General features: G+C 44.5%; 1 protein-coding gene across 1 annotated transcript in view; it reads right to left on the reverse strand.

Moving 5' to 3' along the window:
• Window positions 1-21,941, reverse strand: part of LOC138260003 (solute carrier family 22 member 6-A-like) — a 692,998-nt gene that overhangs the window by 493,476 nt on the left and 177,581 nt on the right. The window contains exon 3 of the mRNA XM_069208050.1: window positions 8,721-8,875. Coding sequence (XP_069064151.1) covers window positions 8,721-8,875 — 155 coding nt within the window. The remainder of the gene's footprint in view (window positions 1-8,720; window positions 8,876-21,941) is intronic.

The following is a 21,941-nucleotide window of genomic DNA, read 5'->3' on the forward strand; positions in this document are numbered from 1 at the left end:
TTCATTCTATTTAGCTTTCCTTTCTTTATCTCCTCCCATTTTAATTTCTTTGTATCTTCCTGCAACCCCTTTTCATTATTTTCTTCCCCCTCCCATTATTTTTCCCTTCCCGTTCTTCTCTCCTTCTTTCCATTCTTCTTTTCTGCCTTTGTTCCATCCTGCTCCCTTTTAACTTTTCTTCTTCCTTTTGTTATTTGCATTCTTCTTTCCTTCTTTCAAGCTATTTCATTGTATTTGCCTGTAACTTATTTTTACTTTTATATCAAAAACATTTATCTTCCAGTCTGTTACTATTTTAAGCGATTGCGAACTCCTCTACCCCTTCCACATGTTATATTGGTAGTATTGTAATTTATTTTTCCAGAATTTATAGATCTGTTCTTCTGTCTTGCAATAACCTGCAAGCCCGAGAAGAAAGTTTAGAAGAGTTGTAAAACAATTTAAAGTGTCTCAGCCCCTGCTTCAGTTGGCAGAGCGGGGATTTTGTTACGCCCTGGCTGGGTGAACTACTTCTTTTTTCATTTTTAGTTAACAAGTGGGGCTGCCCTATGGGTGTCCGTTCACAGACGTGACAGGCATTTTTAAATCAAACAAAACTTAATTGCTGCCAAAGCACAGGGTGCCGTACTCCAACACAGGGAGAGCCCTTCTAGAGGACGCAAACTCTCTGAGAAGAAAGAGGAATATAATGTGAACAGCGTCTTTTCTCACCTAATGATTCTACCTTGGTTTTTATAATTCTCAAGGTCATGTTCCTGAAATCGTGTCTCCTGGTGTTGTATTGGATATTGCCCTAATGAGGAGATGGTGGTGTCGCAAAGCAGAGGTTGTCCCTCTGGCTCAGCCTATGCAGAATAGGTGGTGCCTTTCCACCCAATCAATAACCATGTCTGTGATGTCACGGAGATCTCCCTTTTACCCCAGGACTGTACATCAGCACTTTTTCCCAAGCTTGTTTACCAATCAGCACCATTCGCCTGGTGGGCAACTGTTGGACCTGGATTTCTAACAGCAACTCTTTGGTTTCTTCATTGTAGAAAAGTACCCTCTTTTTGGCATGTTACCCCCAAATATTTGCCTGATGTCAGTGCGTTTTTGACTGTGTCACTGGTCTCCTGCTAGTGAGGACCCCACTGCTTATGGTTTGTGCCTGCTTGTCAGTGTGTTTCACTGTTTTCTAAATTGTCACTGGAGTCCTGCTAACCAGAACTCCACTGCTCATGCTCTTTCTGTTTCTAAATTTGTCACTACAGTCTAGTGACTCAGTATTTCAGTCCAAATTGGCATACTGGATCCCCATTATAAGTCACTAGTATATGTTACATAGGTACCCAGGGCATTGGGGTTCCAGGGGATCATTGTGGGCTGCAGCATTTATTTTGCCACCCATAAGGAGCCTGTATAAAGGCTTCTACAGGACTGCCATTGGAGGCTCTATTTCACAGCCATTTACACTGCACCAGGTCACTTATAAGTCACCTATATATCAGGTCTTTCAACCCTCAAGGATGGGTGCAAAGTACCTGTGTGTGAGGGCACCCCTGCACTAACAGATGTGCCCCAACATCATCCAGGCCAATTTTCCCACACTTTGTGAGTGCGGGGACGCCATTTTAAGTGTGCACTGTACATAGGTCAACACCTATGTACAGCTTCACAATGGTAACCGAATATGGCCAAGTAAGGAGTCTAAGAACTGGGAATTGTACCCCAATACTGATGCCAGTATTGATAGCACAATCCCATGCACTCTGGGGGCTCCACAGTGCAGTGGACCCCTAGTACTGCCATACCAGCCTTCTGAGGTTTCTACTGCCACCTCACAGGCAGGCTTCTGCCCTCCTGGGGCTTGAGCAGCTCAATCACAGGAAGGCAGAACAATGCATTTCTTTTAGGAGAGGGGTGTTACACCCTCTCCCTTTGGAAATAGGTGTTACAGGCATGGGAGGGGTATCCTCCCAGAGCCTCTGGAAATGCTTTGAAAGGCACAGATGGTGCCCTCTTTGCATAATCCAGTCTACACCAGTCCAGGGACCCCCAGTCCCTGCTCTGGTGTGAAACTGGAGAAAGGAAAGGGGAGTGACCACTCCCCTGTCCATCACCACCTCAGGGGTGGTGCCCAGAGCTCCTCCAGAGTGTCCCTGGGCTATGCCATCTTGGATTCCAAGTTGGCAGGGCAGTCTGGGAGCATCTGAGTGGCCAGTGCCAGCAGGTGACGTCAAAGACCCCTTCTGATTGGTGCTAACCTGGTTAGGTGACCAATCCCCCTCTCAGGGCTATTTAGGGTCTCTCCTCTGGGTGTTTCTTCAGATTCGGATTGCAAGACTCCAGCAGGAATCCTCTGCATCCTTTACTTCATCTTCTACTGACATATCAACCATTGACTGCTCCAGGAACGCCGCAAAACTACAACAAAGAAGCTAAGACGACTTCTGCAACATTGTATCTTCAGTTCCTTCCAGCAACTGCACCAGTTTCCAGGTCGTGCATTCTCCGAGGACTGTCTGTCTTCAGCCTGCACCAGAATAACAAAAGGAATCTCCCACGGAGTGACGGAGTCACTTCCCTGCTTCAGCAGGCACCTCTCTGCAGCAACGACCGGTGGCTTGGGTCCCCTCTCCAGATGACAGGCATGGATCCAGCGACACGGGTGGTGAACTAAATTTACTCTAGCAGTTCCAATGTCCAGCTGTCCAATTTTGGTGGAGGTAAGAGCTTGCCTTCCCACTCAAGACAGTACCCCTGTGCACATGTGACTTGCAGTTGCCAAGGCTTGTGTGCGTCCTTTCAAGAAGTTATTCGTGCACAGCACAGCTTAGGCCCCCAGCACTCCATCCTGCGACGCACGGCTTCCTGAGTGGTTTTCCAGTGGCGTGGGAATCCTTTGTGTGGTGCTGCATGGGCCTCCATTTGCACCTCCATTGTCCCCGTGCTGTGGGACTCCTGTGCATGCTGTCTGGTCTTCTGAGGGCTTTCTGAGTTGCTGAGAGATCCCTCTGTCTCCCCCTCCTGGATAGGGGCCCCCGGACCCTCCTGGTCCCAGGCAGCACCATTTTCCACTAACCGCGAGCTTTGCATGTGCCAAGGCTTGTTGGCAGAATCCAGCAACGCAAACCAGACTGCATTCATCCATCCGGTGTGGGACATCTGCTGCATCAACCAGGAACCCGCATCTGTCTTCTTTGGTGAAATACTGACTTTGTCTTCTCACCGAATGTTCTTCTTTTGCACCTTCATCCAGGTTAGCAGGGGCTCCTGCTCCCCCTTGACTCTTCAGTGCTTCTTGGACTTTGCATGTCTCTTAGTTCTGCCTTGGCTGCTCTTCCTACAGCTACCTCTAGACAGCCTGGCTTCTAGACACTGATCACATTTCACTAATAATGGATAACTGGACCTAGTATAAGGTTTAAGTTCCTTTGGTACCCACTACAACCAGGCCAGCCTCCTACATTCACTGCAGGGTTACCACGTTTGCCCGGCAAGCTTTAGAGTCTCTGCATGCAGAAAGTTGTGCTTGAGTCACAGCACCAGCTTTCCAATAGCACCGTTTTCATCATGGTCTAAGATTTCATGCACATAAGCACATGTACTCACTGATGTCCGCTGCAATGACGTCCCATGTTCTAAGGCCTCACCCAGCTTTCACTACTTTGCATGCCGAGCCATCAGAATATTGATTGGTAGCCATCCTTGATGAGAGAATTCCTCACACAATCCTGTGGGATTTGCCGACTGAGCCATTTCAATGATCAGTGCTCTAGTTCATGTTTTCTCACAAATATTCCAGATTTGCTGGCTCTGAACTGCATCTTTGTTGCACAATAGTGTCTACTAACTTATCCTGTTTCAACCCAGTGGGCCTTGTACTGCATCACTTCCTCTCCTCATCATAAAAAAGGTTAAGTGTGGCTCCAATTGATGCATTACATGAATGATACTGCCAACAAAGCGATGGCTGAAGGTTGTGGTGGGTCAAAGCAGAGTCACAAAAAAAATTAGAAAGACACTTACTCAGAATGCCAACTGAGCTCAAGTTCTCGGATGGCTTTTACTTATACACTAGCGTCACGCCCAACATCATGGTGCAATGGAACATGATAGTATGGTCTTTGAGGGTCGAGTGGCTCACTACATTCCTACCCAACCTATGTTAAGAGTCTCAGTCGTTCTGTCTGATCTTCCTCAGAACATCCATCTCATCACTGGGTCACCAGGTATAATCCTGTAACTTTTGCAATGGTTTTGGGTTAGGTCTTATGCTATAGCATCCACCACTGCTACCTGGGATTGTTCCTTGATCTGTAATGGGTATTGCCAGTTCTGGCACAGCTTCAGAAGACCTTGGGATAGAGTTTGGGGGTGGCAAGCATGTTAGAGTTTGTCGCAACCCTTCATACCATTCCATTTCTCACAATTCACTCAGTCAGTTTGAAAGGAGGCCTGACAGGGGAGAAGCCCCTGCCAATTTCTTAAACTAATTCCATTCATCTTCTTCCTAGACAGTGACCATGGTGCCACTTTTGTTCACAATAGTGAAGGCCACTGGAATTATGGGCTTGTGCAGACACAGCATTTTTGCTATAGATTTGCAGTACTTGCCACATAATGCATCATCTGCCGTTTAATCTGCAGTTTTAAATTAAAAAAATCTAGCACAACCTGTTTAAACGTTGCTAAAAATGCAGTGACACGTATTGCTGCACAGAGGAAGGAATTTTAAAAAGGTTCACTGGTCACCTTTATGTTGCTTACTGCTAAAATGAGGTGCGACTAATGCCTAGACAGTGTTAAAAAGTGCAAAAAAGAGAAAATATTCAAGTAATATTATCACAAAATTTGCTGCATTATGCTGCATAATGTACCTTCTCTTGCCACATAATTCACTGAACCATGCCACTGATTTGTCCCTACCCTGTTGCATAATTTCAGTGGCCCAGATTATAGTCTATGGTTCACTTTTGAATAGCATTTTGAACTTTACATCCAAATGCTGGTTTCTGACTAATTCTGCATTGTTCGGCTTTTCTGGCCATGTTGTTACTCTGCCTCTCTCTGTGGATCAACTTGTGGTCCAAGGGCATTGCTGTTTGTGGGCAATACTGGGTTGGTGTCGGTTACAGGTTGGCCAAACAGCATGGCCAGGTCACCAGTCCTCTCTGTGTTGTACACTGTGGGGTGTTGCAAATTCTTTGAAAGAAATGGATAGTCCATCCAACATTGCGGTTCTGTTCCACTCATAGTCTGATTATCTTCATCAGTGTTCTCATCACTCTTTCAACTTCTCATTTGCTTAGGGCCATCAAAGGATTACCTTCTGGTGTTGCATACCCGACCACTGAGTTCATCCTGAAAATCTGACCCCTTGACAGGTGATTTGTCATTAGTCTTTAAGATAGTTGGTAAACCTAAAGTGCTAAGGCTCTTCTCTAATTTAGGGGATACCTGTTTGACGCCATTGACCGAACTATCCCAAAATTAGGCAATTTTGTACACAGGACTATTCGGACCTCCACATGGCTTTCACCCCGCAATAGGCCAAATCTGCCCTGCAAAAGACCCATAGCTCAATGCATCCCACCTCTATCATTACAAAAGCAGTCCGTTCTGCAACTCCTTGCTTTTGCATCAGGTGCATTCACTTACGGTCTGATACACTAATATATCCATGACAAGACAAGAAGCAGCCTTTCTATGTCAACTTAGCTTTAGTTTTAATGACCCATTGGTACCCTCGGTGTGTTACAGTGACCACATGGTGTTGTAGTTGTTGGGGGATGATGATTCTGTGCAACCTCAGGAGGACCCAACTTTTTGAGGCCCTGATCTTACCGCATACTCTCCACAGCATTTGGAGGTATAGCTGGCTCATGTCATTTCTTTTGCAAGCATTGGTTACAACTCCCAGGAGTTACATGAGGTTGCTATATGTTTTTTTGCAGAATCTCAAACTCTGAAGTTTATAGCTATATGTCATTGATTGGAGGACACTGGGTTAATAAGGGGGTAAAAGCCTACTCAAGCAGCAACCACAATTCGTGTCAGAGTGAAGCATGGCCAACCCCAAATTAACCTTTTCTTAACCTTCTGGTAGCTTGGCACAAAAGCAGCCAGGCTTAACTTAAAGGCAATGAGTAAAGTATTTATGCAGCGCTTCAAAGAGTTATAAAGTGAAAATACAATGCATGAAACATCTCACAACAATTTAGAAGACTAGAGTAAAATGTAATAAATTATTTGGCATCAAAATTACAACAATTCAGTTAGTAAAACTGGAAATATGAAATTTTAAAGGTTTTGTGAAAATCAAGCGCTAACATGCAAAAAGTGCCTACTGCGATGAACCCACAAGTTCAGGCTGACCGCAATGGAGAAAGGGCCGGATTATGGACTTAGTTCAGTCGGCTGAGAAAATACCTTGTGGCACTAAGCATAGCAATGTGAAGCCCTTATGTCACACTGCATGGTCCGGCGTTGAGACCATTTGACGAGGAGCTGCGATGCAAGGTCAGGCGTTGAGATGTGTCACACAGCGGCAGGTTGATGAGCCATCGATGAGGAGATGTGTCAAGTAGAGGCTGGTCAATGCAGTGTTGATGAAGAGTTGAGATGCGAGGTCCTGTGTCGTCGTTGAGGGAGATGTCAGGGCTTGCAAGGTGTTACGATGAGATGTGCTGGTGTCGATGACAGGCTGCATTATGCTAGGCAATAATTGATGGTAAGCTGTGCTGCAAGATGTGTGGAGATGTGTTGATGACAAAGAAGCCTGTTATGTCCCTGTGGCTTGGAAAAGGAGGCCAGCCAACTGACCTTTAAAGATTTACTGGAGTTCTGGGTTCACTCAGGCAGGTGGTTCAGAGCAGCAATAAAGTCTTGGAGCAGCAACAGCAGGCATTGGGCAGCAAAGCAGTCCCTGGTACGTAAGCAAGTCAGTAGGTCAGACTTCACAGCTGGGCAGTTCTTCTTCCTGGTAGAGTCCACAGGTCCAGAAGTGATCTGAAGAGTTGGGTTTGAGAGTCTTCTACTTACCCTTGGAGCCAGCTTTGAAGTAGGAGAAGTTTCTAGTGATTTTCCATCCGCAGGGGTGTTTGGAATTTCTATCCTCCCTGCCCAGGTCCCTGTCCTGGCCCCAGCTTGACTGGGAATACAAAAGACTAGTGTGAAACTCTTTGTGAGTGTGCTGAGGCAGAGCTTTTGTGATATACAGGTGTGGTAGGTGACAGCTCACCTCCCTCATCAAGCCGTAGATGGCCCATACTGCCATCACCTATTTCCCCCGTCTCACTGTCTAGGAGCAATACACAATGATCAATCTCCAGCTTATACCCAGGATACAGGCTCTAGGCAGTAATTGGTGGGCACAAGAAAAAGCCAACTATTAAAAAGTGTCATTTTCAGAATTGCAACTTAAAATCTGACCAAACTAAATAATCCTAACTGCTCGCAATTGAAGGTCATCACTTATTAAATGTAATAAGGTAACCCAATGTTATCCTATTGGAGAGGCAGGCCTTGCAGTAGTGAAAAACTAATTTAGGAGTTTTCACTACCAGGACATGTAAAAGTTAAACGTACATGTCCAACTTTTTAAATACACTGCACCCTGGCCTACTCTAAGGGTGACATATGTATTAAAAAGAAATGTTTAGGCCTGGCAAAAGGTTTATTTTGCCAGGTTGAAATGGCAGTCTAAAACTGCATAAACAGGCTGCATTGGCAGGCCTGAGCCATATTTAAAAAGGGCTACTTAAGTAGGTGGCACAATAAGTGCTGCAGTCCCACTAGTAGCATTTTATTTACAGGCCCGAGTACCCGTACTACCACTCTACTAGGGACTTACAAGTAAATTAAATGTGGCAATTGGGTGTAAGCCAATTTTACCATGTGTAGGGGAGAGAACACAAGCACTTCTGCACTCGTTAGCAGTGGTAAAGCATGCAGAGCCCTTAGGCCATTAAAAACAAATTCAGCAAAAACAGGAGGAGTAAGGCAAAAGGCCTGTCGGAAGACCACTCTGAGGCTGACAGGTCTAACATTGAGTGACAAGGTCTTGGGCCAGGCCAGTGGAATATTGCATTCAAACCTTTAGGACAAGATGAATCTGTACTGCTTTAACTAAATGATCCATTTCTCTGTATGGGCAGAGGTAGTGGAGCAGGGCACTGCCTAATAGCAGAAGAAACTTGTGGTCCATGACTACATGAACGTGTTGTCAAAAAGTGGAAATGAGTACAGCAACACTTGATCACTAGTCCTTCCCTCTCAATTTGAGAATATCTTTGGCCTATCTCTGTCAAAGCCCAGCTGGCAAAAGGACTGGGACACATTCCCAATCTCGTTGTTCTTACATCAATCCTACTCTGACCTCCATAGGGCTGGAGTCCATTATGACCTTGGAGTTACAGTTTGGATCAAAATACTTCATGGTTGAGTCATGCATGAGAGAGTCTTTGATAGTATGGGATGTTGTTTTTCCTAATTAAATTGTGACAATCACTCTAATAAACAAACCTCTAACTACATAGTGAAGTTAGCTCAGTGAAGCATAATTGGGTCTCATTTTCATCACAGCATAATAGTACAGATCCTGGCCAAAGTAGGTCCTCATGTCTTGAACTACAAATGTTTTTTTCTTTCCCTGTGTGTCTTTTAATGGTATTTGAGCTGTTCTTTAACCTTCATGACTTTTGATTGATTTAAGAAGACCTGATTTACAAACTTACTTAGAGATGTTGTATTCAGGCCAACACCCGATAGTGCCATTCCGGTAAGGAAGCGAAAGATGCAGTAGGTGATAAAGTTTGGTGAGAAGGCGGTGCAAGTCCCGGTGACAGCCATCTGCAGGTAACACCAGGTCAAAATGACTCTTCTCCCAAATCTAAGTAACAGGAAAAAGACCAAAGAGATTATGCAGCTGTAACTCATGCCACCATTCTATTGGTCTTCCATACATACATGTAAGATGTGAATGCTGGACAACCAAAGCTCAGGATGATTAACTGACTTCCTAATCTACTTTTACCAGGTGTTAGATGACCTATCCTTCAGCTCAGTAGGCCTTATCTTGCCTTTTCCCCAACCCCAGTTATCTCCTTCAGCAATCAAACAACTTATTGTGCATTTTTAAATCTACTCATCGATCAGACTGTCAAAGACCTGGAATTGGTTTGAGACAGTCCCCACTATTCTTTGACTCTTTCAACTTCATAGATACAGTATCTATCTCTGCTGGGGCGCTTCTCATCAGGTACTAAAGATGGGTAACTCTAACTGAAGCACCCACAACATTTCTGAAAGGTTCATTTAACATCTGAAAACTATCTGTTGACTACTATCTTTCTGTCCACTATCAGCCCGGATGCCAATGCTTTAAAAAATAAAATCTGTGATTGAAGGCCCTCCATTGAATGGTCACTACTTAATTTCAAAGTAGCCCTGTTTCCATCTTTGTTCACTCCACCTGCCATGTGAATTTGCAATGACTTCCAGATAAAGCTAAATGACCAATAAGCAATATTTTTGTAAATGCTATTTTTGTAGGGTAGTTAAGAAAGTTACTTTTTGTGTTCTGCTATCCCAGTGCAATGTTTACAAATACATGTCCTGTGATAGGCCATGTAACACAACGTAAGTTCTCACTGAGCGTATCTTCTCAAACCAGATTTGTTCTGTAGAGGGCATGCTTCTTTTTATGCAGGTCATGTTGTCAGTCAAGATGTCAGAGACGAAAGTCTTTGATTAAATCATCACTCACCAGACACAATCACCCCTCTGGTGAAGACTGGAACCGCAGCCCTATTCTTCAATAGTGTCTCAGAATACCGTTCACATATTATTGTGTAGTGTTCATTTTAATGATGCTCTTGGTTGGTGGACTCCTATGTTGACAGCCCACATGGAGGTGAATAATCCATTGGTACATGATTAAGGTGCATCACGCTATTGATTACTCAGTATGTTATGAAGATGTAATATGTTTTTGATATTGACAGAATTATTTGAGTATCACTGTGTGCTCATATATCGTATCCTAATGGTTTAATTTTACATAGACAGAGAATTTTAAATATATATCGTCTACTGGAGTGTGCCCTTGTCCACAAAGCACCAAGAGCATTACCATCATCAATTCCCATATATCACAAGAGATATTCCGCTTAATTTAAAATCGAATTTCGGTTATTATGTGCTCATCAATGGCCCAGCATTATCCATATTTTGTAAAGTGAGTGTGACAGATGTTTAACAACATAAGTTTATAAACTAGCATCAGTATACATTAAATGTTGGTTTAATCATTATTCTTCTACACCTTTAATCAGAAAGCATGCTTTTTGTGTTCTGGTGTAAAAGGGTTCAGCTGTTTTAAAGAAATCAAAGTTTTAAAAACATTGAGATATCTAGAAAGTTGTTCCAGCAGGAGCCCTGCAGGAGTCCCGCGGGACTGAAAATTCAGACAATAGCAAAATAGAGCGTTCTGATTTGTTAAGAGGGCTTTTTGTCCTGCCGGCCACCTTGGTACCGCACGACCAACAAGGTGACACAGTACTGAGCGATCTGATTAGCTGGCCTCAACACTGAGAGAAATGTTGTGGTTGCCATTACAGGACACGTGGACTAGGTCCTATTACAAAATACAATATAAGGGGGCAGGGTAATGTACCCTGACCCCCTTGGCCCTTGTAATGGTGAGGGAGACCCCAGGGGCAAAATAAAGTTTTTAAAAAAAGGTCAATCGGTCCCACAGTTCAGTTCTGAGACCCACTAGTGAGGTCTTGCGGAGTCCAGCGGAATCCAGTGTGCCTCCTGCTTATACTCCCGCAGCCCTGAGACCCTGCATCCAATACCATGCTTTGTACAGAAGAGCGCAGCAATTAGTTAACTGCCTGCAAGGGGTTGGTCTCAGGGCCCGGCCATGCTTTAAAGTTATCTTATGGTTAGGTAAGTTGATAAGATCTTACTTTACATTAAAAAAAACAACATAAAATTTGCTCAAAAAACAAAAGGTGACAGAAACGGGTTACATCTGTTAATAATATCTTACTTTAGGTTAAAAAAAGCTTCAAACATGCATTGAAACAAACATAGGTTGAAGTAATATTATAGTTTGATAAGTCAATAGGAATGTAGGATACTTTTAAAAACAAAAACATTGGCAAAATCAATAGGTCCTACCTATGCAAGAGCTATTGGCCTTGGCAATGGGTTTTAGGCATGTTGTAAACCAGCGTGATTGTTGTTAGTGGCGAGTGGTGTGAAGTGTCATGGATGGAATGGGGAGGAGTTGATTAGAGTGTGGTAGAGTGGAGTGGCATAGAGTGTCAGGTATTGGAGTGGTATAGAGTGGAGTCATGTAGAGAGGTGTACAGTGGAGTGGACTGGTGTAGTGTACATTGGCATAGAGTATTGCTGAGTATAGTGGCACAGAGTGCAGTGGCATTGAGTGCAGTGTCATAGAATTCAGCAGTGTGGATTAAAGTGTTGCATAGTAGAGTGTAGTGGCTTAATGTGCAGTGGTGCAGAATAGAATGGCAGAGAGTGCAGTGCTGTAGAGTAGAGCAGAGTTGTATAGAGTACATAGGTTTAGAGTGCAGTGGTATAGAGTAGAGTAGCATAGTGTGAAGTGGCCTAGAGTGGTGCAGAGTAGAGCATAGTGCCATAAAGTGCAGTGCCATAGAGTGCAGTGGCATAGAATGCAGTGGCATAAAGTGAAGTGATGCAGAGTGTAGTGATGTAGAGTGGAGTGATGCAGAGCAAAGTTGTGTAGAGTGCAGTGACATAGAATGTATTGGAATAAAATGCAGTAGTGTAGAGTAAAGTGCAGTGTTGTACAGTGCAGTGGTGTAGAGTGGCATAGAGTGCAGTGTTATAGAGTAGAGTGGTGTTAAGTAGAGTTCAGTGGTGTTGAGCAGAGTGGTGCAGAGTAGAGTAGAGTACAATGCCATAGAGTGGTGTACAGTGGCATGGAGTTGCTTAGAATTGGCTGTTGTAGAGTGTATTGGCATAGAGTGTTGCAGATTCCCGTGACATAGAGTGCCGTGGCATAGATTGCAGCAGCATAGAATTCAATGGCGTATAATGCAACATTGTAAAACACAGTGGCTTAGATGAAATTGGTGCCAGGTAAAGTGCACTGGCATAGAGCGCATTGGTGGAAAGTGGAGTGGTGCAGAGTAGGCTGGCATAGAGTGCAGTGGCATAAAGTACAGTGGCAGAGTACAGTAGCATAGAGTGCAGTGGTGTAGAGTAGAGTGATGTAGAGTAGACTGGCAGAGAGTGCACTGGCATAAAGTGGTGCATAGTGGAGTGGCTTATAGTGCAGTGGCATAGAGTGCAATAATGCCGAGTAAAGTGACATAGAGTACAGTGGGGAGAGTGCAGTATTGAAGAGAAGAGTCGGGCAGTGGTATAGAGTGGAATAGCGTGCAGTGGTGCAGAATTGAGTGGAGAAGAGTGACATAGAGGGCAGTGGTACAGAGTGAAGTAGAGTCGCAAATAGTGCAGTGACATAGAGTACATTGTGTCAGAATACAGTGAAGTGGAGTAGAGTGGATTGGTGCAGGGTAGAGTGGAGTGGAGTAGCATAGAGCAGAGTGGCATACAGTCTAATGGCATAGAGTAAAGTGAGATGGAGTGCACTGGTGCAGAGTAGATTAGAGTGGCATACGGTGAATTGGTGTAGAGTGCAGCAGCATAGAGTGGAGTGGTACAGAGTAGAGTGCATTGGCATATTGTGTATTGGCATAGAGTGCAGAAGCACTTCTGCAGAGTGGTGTAGAGTGGAGTTGTGTGGAGTAGATTGGTGTGGCCTGGACTGGAGAGGTGTAGAGTGAAGTGGTGAAGAGTGTAGTGGTGTTGAGATGAGTGTCATAGAGTAGAGTGGTGCAGAGTAAAGAGGTGTAGAGTGAAATGGTGTAGAGTGCAGTGGCATTTAGTGGTGCAGAGTGGAATGCAGTAGCATGGATTGGTGCAGAGTAGAGTGGAGTATGCATGGTGTGGTCGCACACACCCAATACAGCCAACACATTTTCAATTGAAATGACTATAACACTTGCACAAGCATACAGTTTTACTAATAAAACTATATAGAGCACAAACGATAATGTGTAGAAATGTCATCACCTAGGATATTGCTTTCTTTTGATCATAATAAAGTATTTGTTTCCAACAGACTTTAGAATTAACAAAAAATGTGCTTCATTTGTGTTTTTCCATCCTGATATATTATGCAATACAGTATATTTAAATATTCTTCTACGCTAGAAAAAAATCCTTTCCTACCCCAAGCATACAGCAAGATTGTCTCATAAATCCTCTCACTTTAAAGTCAAAGAAGGAAAGTTAAACACTAAACTTCCTCGGAAGACAGAGCCTGGCATTTGGCCTCTGTCTTTAAATGCACAACAAATGTGACAAGTAAAGAGCAAGATTTAAAGGCCTGTTTACAGAAAGGAGCACTCTTGGAAGAATACAAGGAGAGGTTTTTACTCCTTGGGAGGGGCAAACTCATACTAGACAGCCTAAAACAAATAAAGCCAGCAAATAACCAGAAAATGTGAGTTATAACCCACGGGTGAAATGCAATCCCAGGGAAGCTTTCTGAATATCCACAAGATCTCTTTAGTAAACCAGACATCTATGCTATCTAGTAGGCTTCGACCTAAAACATAAAAATTCACTGAAAAAAACAAGGGTTAATGTGGCATTATAGTTAAGCTTTAAAAAATCACCAAACAAAGAGACCCCGAGGAAAATCCTGGTGTGCTTTCACACCTATGCGGTTAAAGAAAGAATATTGATAGCGGCATTGAAAAATAAATCACTCACAGCAGAGGGAGTTTCTTTCGAAATTAGATCAGATCTTTCAAGTACAACTTTAAGCAAGCAGTGGGAACTTGGCAAGATAATTGACACCCTCAAGAAATTAGGCACTACGGCTCAGTTAAAATTCCCAGCTTTGTTGAGAGTGATGGCGAATAACAAAATGTATAACTTTAAAGAGGCAAGAGAGTTCAATGATCTGATAAAAATGTTAGAAGAAGTCAGCTAAGCTGGGAAATATGACGCTCGCTTTATTCCATCTTTTCCACCCCACTCGCTCAGTTGTTGAATCTCATATGCATGTAGATGATTTTAAAGCCCCAGCAGTTGCCCCTACTGGGGCGTCACCCCTAGAAGACGAAGTCTGGGGGTTTCTCCCAGGGGGGCTTGGTGTGGGAAAGTGAAAGGTAAGGAGGGGAACAGGGCACAGGGTGGGGAGCATGTGGGAAAAAAAGATTTAAAAAAATGTCTCTTACACCAACAGGGGTAGATGTTGAATGAGTTGAGGCTGCGGTCTTGGAATGTTAATGGTTTACGGGTGGTAAATAGACAAAGGAAGTTGCTGCAATACATGAAGGATGTTAGAGCAGATGTATTAGTGTTGCAAGAGACCCACCTCTCTAGACAGGACAGAGTGGAGTTGTTCAGGTCATGCAGATGGGTGCAACATATAATATGCTCAGGCCAGACTGGCAGCAGTAATGGGGTTGTTGTTCTCATTAAAAATCATCCTAATATCTCCCTTCAGTAGGGACCGGTTGACAGGGTTGTAATATGGGCCATAAGGAGATTGGTGGCATACGATAAGGCATTCACGGTGGTGGGTTACAATGGGCCCAATAAGGATGATATTGCACCATTAGCGGAATTATTTCAGCACCTGTTGCTTATTTTAGATCCTATTTTATGGATTGGGGATGTTAATGTGGTGTTAAATTATGACTTAGATAGGTCATCAGTGAGTAGGTCCAGAATTAATGAAAAAATGCAACGCCAAGAACTTTTTATAATGCCCCATTTGGAATTATGTGATATATGGAGAGAGATAGGATGGGGTTAACTCGGGGGTACACATTTAATAAAAAGAAATACAGACATCAATCCAGGATCAATTATATTTTAATAGACAGGAACCTGGCACTAAGTGTGAAGGAGATAGTTCATATGGGAGCTCACTTATCAGATCACTCCGCCATCTGGACGAACATTGGTTCAACAGGGAATAGGGATCATGGTAGGTGGACGCTTGATAGAACCTTGCTATTAGATGAGGTGGTGGTTGCAGAATTACAAGCTGAGGTGAAGGATTTCTTCAATCTTAAAGTGGGCTCAACCTCCTCGGCTATGGCGTTTCTTTGTGGGAGACTTATTAGAATGGCCTCATTTAAAAGGCAATTGTACAACGAAGTGAATGGCAAATTAGAAAAGCAGATACAGCAAATAGATACAAAATTGACACAGGCTGGTCTTAAGGAAGAGAAAGCAAATCAGCTGTATAGAGTACATCGAATGTTGCGATCTGAGTTGAATGCTGTGATTGAGAATAGGATGAAGAAACGATTCGAGGCGAATAGACTTGCACATTTTGAGTATGGTGAGAACTGTAGTAAATTACTGGCATGGAAATTAAAAGGTAATACAGAGAGGAACAGGATCCAGTCTCAGGAAGTTTGAAGAGAGGTGACAAGGTGGTAGGAGAGGCTTTACGAGTTTTTATTTCAGAATTACATGCGGAAGAGGTACCTCTGAGGGCGGTGAGGACTTGGCTAGAAGAGTTATGCTTGGATTCCTTGAGTGAGGAAGACAGAAGAGGCCTTCATGAGCAAGTTGGTTTGGAGGAATTGGATCGAGTTTTAAAATCAGGAAAAGCTGAGAAAGCACCAGGCCCGGACTGTCTCCCTTTGGAAGTGTATAAGGCCATGGGAAGTAGTGTAAAGAACTTTTTTGTGGGGCTCTGTAATGACATTTTAGAAGGGAGAAATATGATGCCTCCGTCCTGGAAGGAAGCAAATATAACTGTGATTCCGAAGCCAGGGAAGGACCCAATTTCCTGCGACGCATACAGACCAATCTCCCTATTAAATAGTGATTACAAAATTTTTGCAAAGATTGTGAAAGACAGATTAAATGGTGTCCTAGAAAAACTTCTTCACAAGGATTAAATGCGTTTTATGAAGGGTAGGTTGATGCAGGAGATGACGCACACCCTGATTGGCTCAATCGATTTGGCCACTACGTGCCAGGATCCGTTGGCGGTAGTAATCGTAGATGCCACTAAAGCATTTGATAGGGTTAGTTGGGTTTATTTAAAAACGGTCTGCAAGTTTTTTAAGCTGGGCAGGAATTTTATTGGGATGCTGCAGAAGATTTATCAAGACCCTGTACCGAGAGTCCTAGTTAATGGTATGTTAACTCAACCTTTTAAAATTCAAAGAGGAACAAGACAATGGTGTCTGTTGTCGCCATTACTTTTTAACATACATATAGAGCCTTTGGCGTATAAACTTAGGAAGGACCAGAAGATGCTTCAGTTTCAGTGTGGGAATTCAAGTTAGAAGATCTCCCTATATGTGGATGATTTGTTTGTATATACAGCAGATTTGGGTCAAGCATTGGTAGCACTAGAAGAACTCACAAAGGAATTTGAGAAAATCAGAGTGTTTGTTAACAGTGAAAAATCTGCAGTTATGGTATCGAATATGCGGGCGGAAGGGAGTCCTGTTAAGAAAGAGGTGAAATATTTAGGGATCACAATAAGATATAAACAAAATTCCTGAAAATAATTTCAAGAAGGTTTAGAGAGAGTCTAGCCAGTTAATGAAGAAATGGGTCAGTCTTCCCCTTACTATGATAGGACGGGTTAACTTAGTCAAGATGGTGATCTTGCCTAAATTTTTATTTATTTTTAATGCAGTACCTTTGTGGTTTGAAAAAGGATGGTTGTTCAAACTTCAAGGAGTAATTAGCATTTTTGATTGGGCCTCAAAAGGGGTTTGCTTTGCTTGGAAGAAGTTGAGAAGAAGGTGAGAGAAAGGAGGGTTGGCCTTACCAGAAATACAGCTTTATGCAAGGGCCTTCTTTCTGAAGAATTCAAGGGAGTTAATGAAAGAGCCAGGGGAGTCTGAGAAAGGACAAATCTTTAAAGCTTTGATGAAAATAAATGGTGTATCCCAGAGAGGCTTTTTATATAAGTTTCATGACCCTACATTTTTCAGAAAAATAAGATTTAAGGTGCTTTTGGGTTCAGTACAAATCTGGTGGAGTGTGAGGAAAGCCACTAAGCAACCACTCTATAGCAAGTATGCACCAATATGGAACTCTCCAGGCTCCCCTGAACGGTCGAGGGAAAAGTTGGCTCTTCCTTTGAGAGAGGCAGCTTTTTCGGATTGGGGTGCTTCCTCAAGGATGGGAGTTTGGTCTTTTTCGAGTCCCTCTGTGGGGAAATGGGGAGCAATCTTTCAAGGTTTAAATACCTTCAAATAACTAGTTGGCTGCAACATGTAAAGGAGAAGGTAGGGGGTTCAAATGAACTGGAAGAATTTCTATACTTAAATCCCCCCCCAAGAAAGGAGGTCACAAAACTGTACTGGTTGATGTTAGAGACTGTGAATAGAGAGTTCACCCTTCCGGAGGAGATCTGGGAGAAGACTTGCCAGGACAGTAGATAAGAGATTAGTGGTAAGTATCTAACACTCTTCTATGAAGTAAAGCTTGGCCTGCACCTTTAAGAAGGAATCATTTGTTTTCAATCCATAGGGTATTCTGGTCTCCGGCAAAGTTCTCTAATTTGGGGCATGGAACCCCAACGACGTATAAGAAATGTGGTCTGGACATGGCAGATGATCTACACATGTTTTTGAGGTATCACCAGATGTAGGAGGGTGGCCTGGTTTTTAGTGGGTACCTAAGGTACTTAAACCTTATACCAGGCCCAGTTATCCCTTATTAGTGAAATGTAGGCAGTGTTCTAGCAGCTTAGGCTGTCTAGAGGTAGCTGTAGCAGAGCAGCTTAGGCTGAACTAGGAGACATGCAAAGTTCCTGCAGCACCACTATAGTTACACAGTACTTACACACAAAAGACAATACTCAGTGTTACCAAAAATAAAGGAACTGTACTTTAGAGACACCAGGCAAAAGACATCTTAGAAGCAATACTCCTTCTGGAGTTAAGTATTATACACAATATATATATACCAGAGACCAAAATCAGGTAAGTAAATAGTCACAGACTAGTGCAAACAGTAGAAAATACAATAGAATGCAATATTCCTAGGGGCAACACAAACCATATACTAAGAAAGTGGAATGTGAATCACGAATTCCCCCCTAGGCAAGTGTAGTGTGTAGAGGGGCGCTGGGAGTGTAAGAAAACACCAAAGGTAAGTAAAGTACTCCAAGCAAGACTACAATCAACAAATGGTGGATTCATGGACATGAAGAACTGTGAAGAAAGGAGACCAAGTCCAGAAGTTGCAGATGATTCCAGGAAGGACAGGAGCCACTGCCAACCTAGAAGATGGTGGAAAAGAAGATTCTCCGGTTAAAAGAAGTCTGCAGAAGAGCACCAAAGAAGATGGCTGCGGGTTCCTGCATGGTGCAGGAAATGTCCCACGAGGAGATGTTGGAAGCAGGCTGTTTGCGTTGCTGGATTAGTCCAACAAGCCTTGGTTCAAGACAGGACACGGTTTGCATCAAAATGGCGCTGCCTGGCCCCAGGAGGGACCTGGGGTCCTCAACTCGGACTGAGGAGGCAGAAGGGGCTCCCAACACTGGAGAGAGCCCAGAGATGACCAGGCAGCACCAATGGGAGTCCCAGGACATGGGGATAAGAAGATGCAAAATGCAGTTTGTGCAGCACAACAAAAGAAGGTCCCACGCCGCCGGAGAACAACTCAGTGACTTCTGAGTCGCAGGATGGAGTGCTGGGACTTGGGCTACACTGTGCACAAAGGATTCTTGGAAGAAGTGCACAGAAGCCCAAGAAGCTGGAGATGACGTGGTGCACAGGGGTACTGTTGCAAACCGGGAAGGCAAGCTCTTACCTCAACCAAACTTGGACAACTGGACCTTAGGACAGTCTGGGTTGTGTTGGTCCACCATTTGTGTTCTAGGGAGCACGCACTTCATCAGGAGAGGAGTCCCAGAGAACCATTCGTCGTCACAGAAGGTGTCTGCAGGAGCAGGGAAGTGACTCCGTCACTCCACAGGAGATTCCTTTGGTTCTTCTGGTGCACGGTGAAGACAGGGAGTCCTCAGAGTGTGCACACCTTGGAAACTCTTGCAGTTGCTGGCTAGAGCTGAAGTTGCAGGTCACATGAGTCATCCTGGATACTTTGTTACAGTTACAGCAGTTCCTGGAGCAGTCTGTGGTTGATCTGACGGTCAGAAGCTGAAGCAGAGGATGCAGAGGATTCCTGGAGGAGTCTTGAAAGCTGAATCTGAATAGACACCCACAGGAGAGACCCTAAATAGTCCTGAGAGGGGGATTGGCTACCTACCCAGGTATGCACCTATCAGGAGGGGTCTCTGACATCACCTGCTGGCACTAGCCACTCAGAGATCTCCAAAGTGTCCCCACACCTTGGAAAACAAGATGGCTCACACCAGGGACACACTGGAGGAGCTCTGGGCACCACCCCTGGGCTTGTGATGAACAGAGGAGTGGTCACTCCCCTTTCCTTTGTCCAGTGTTGGGGGGCCAATCCCATGCATCCTGGGGGCTCCACCATGGACCCTCAGTACTGCCAAACCAGCTCTGTGAGGTTTGAACTGCAGCTACAGCTGCTGCCACCTCACAGACAGGTTTCTGCCCTCCTGGGGTCTGAGCAGCACAGTCCAAAGAAGGCAGAACAATGCATTTCCTTTAGGAGAGGGGTGTTACACCTTCTCCCATTGGAAATAGGTGTTACAGGCATTGAAGGGGTAGCCTCCTAGAGCCTCTAGTAATGTTTTGAAAGGCACAAATAGTGCCCTCTTTGCATAAATTAGTCTACACCGGTTCAGGGACTCCCAGTCCCTGCTCTGGCACAAAACTCTACAAAGGAAAGGGGAGTGACCACTCCCCTGTCCATCACCACCACAGGGGTGGTGCCCAGGTCTCCTCCAGAGTGTCCCTGGCATTAGCCATCTTGGATTCCAATGTGCTAGCACCCTCTGGGAGCATCCGTGTGGCCAGTGCCGACAGGTGATGTCAGAGACCACTTCTGATAGGTCCATACCTGGTTAGATAGCCAATCCCCCCCTCAGGGCTATTTAGGGTCTCTCCTCTGGGTGTTTCCCCAGAGTCGGTTTGCAAGACTCCACCAAGACCCCTCTGTATCCCCTGCTTCAGCTTCTGACCGTCAGATCAACTGCAGACTGCTCCAGGAACACTGTAACTGCAACAAAGTATCCAAGAAGGCTAATGCAACTCTGTAACTTCAGCTCCTGCCAGCAACTGCAACAGTTTACAGGTTGTGCACGCTCTGAGGACAGCCTGTCTTCATTCTCCACCAGAAGTACCGAAGGAATCTCCTGTGAAGTGACGGAGTCACTTCCCTGCTTCAGCAGTCACCCTTCTGCAGCGACGACCGGTACCCTGGGTCTCCTCTGATTTAGAAGAGCATGATCTCTGGAACACAGGTGATGGACCGAAGTGACCCTGACTGTCCAAAGGTCCAGCTGTCAAAATTTGGTGGAGGTAAGAGCTTGCCTTCCCATGGCAGACAGTACTCTTGTGCAACTTGTGTTCTGCAGCTCCTTGGGCTTCTGTGCACTTCTTCCAAGAATCCTTTGTGCACAGCGTATCCCAGGTCCCCTGCACTCTATTCTGCAATGCTCAGCTCCCTGAGTTGTTTTCTGGCGGTGTGGGATCACTTTGTGTAGTGCTGTAACAACTGCCATTTGCAACTTCTTTGTACCCGTGTTCTGGGACTCCTGTGGGTGCTGCCTGGTCTTCTAAGGGCTCTCTAAAGTGCTGAGAGCCCCCTCTGTCTCCTCAGTCTGAGTTGAGACACCCGGGTCCCTCCTGGGCCCAGGTAGTGCCTTTTTCTTGCCCTCTGTGATATTTGCATGAGACAAGGCTTGTTGGCGGAATCCAATGACGAAAAACAGCCTGCATTCTTCTACTCAACGTGGGACATCTCCTGCACCAACCAGGAACTCGCAGCTGTCTTCTTTGGTGCATTTCTGACTTTTTCTTCCAACCAGAGAATCCACTTCTGCACCTTCATCCAGGTTAGCAGGGGCTCCTGTTCTTCCTGGACTCTTCATCGACTTCTGGACTTGGCCTCCTCTCACCACAGGTCTTCAGGTCCAGGAATCCATCGTTGGTATCTTGCAGTCTTACTTGGTTTTTGCATAACCCTTTACCACGACTTCTAGTGCGTTCTGTGGAAACTTGCTGTACTTTACTCCTGTTTTCCTGGGCTCTTGGTTGGGGTACTTTACTTACCTTTGGTGTTTTCTTACACTCCCAGCGCCCCTCTACACACTACACTTGCCTAGGGGGGGAAACCTACATTCGCATTCCACTATTTTAGTATATGGTTTGTGTTGCCCCTAGGCCCATTGCAACCTAATGTGCTTTTCACTGTTTGCACTATTTTCTGACTGTGTACTTACCCGATTGTGGTTACTAGTATATTTATTGTGTATAATACTTACCTCCAGAAGGAGTATTGCCTCTAAGATATTTTTGGCCTTGTCTTACTAAAATAAAGTACCTTTATTTTTGGTAACACTGAGTATTGTCTCTTTTGTGTACAAGTACTGTGTGACTATAGGGGCATTGCAAGAGATTTGCTTTTCTCCTACAGCTACCTCTACACAGCCTAAGCTGCTACATTTCACTAAGGTGGATCACTGGACCTGGTATAAGGTGTAAGTACCTCTGGTATCCACTACCAACCAGGCCAGCTTCTCACAGTGAGAAATTAAAGAAAATCCACATTTGTATACGTGAGGTTGAAAATAATTCGTAAATATTCGCATGCGAATAGAATCGCCGTCATTGGCTGTCCACAACCTGAACAGAAAGTTGCAGCCACCATTTTAAGGTCCCGGGACATGGTACCTGGGGCTAAGAGACTAAATGAAAAGCAGCATAAGTGCTCAAGGTGGAGGTACCTTGGCCCCAAGAGTG

This window comes from Pleurodeles waltl, chromosome 9 (genome assembly GCF_031143425.1).
Source record: "Pleurodeles waltl isolate 20211129_DDA chromosome 9, aPleWal1.hap1.20221129, whole genome shotgun sequence".
NCBI classification, from domain to species: domain Eukaryota; kingdom Metazoa; phylum Chordata; class Amphibia; order Caudata; family Salamandridae; genus Pleurodeles; species Pleurodeles waltl.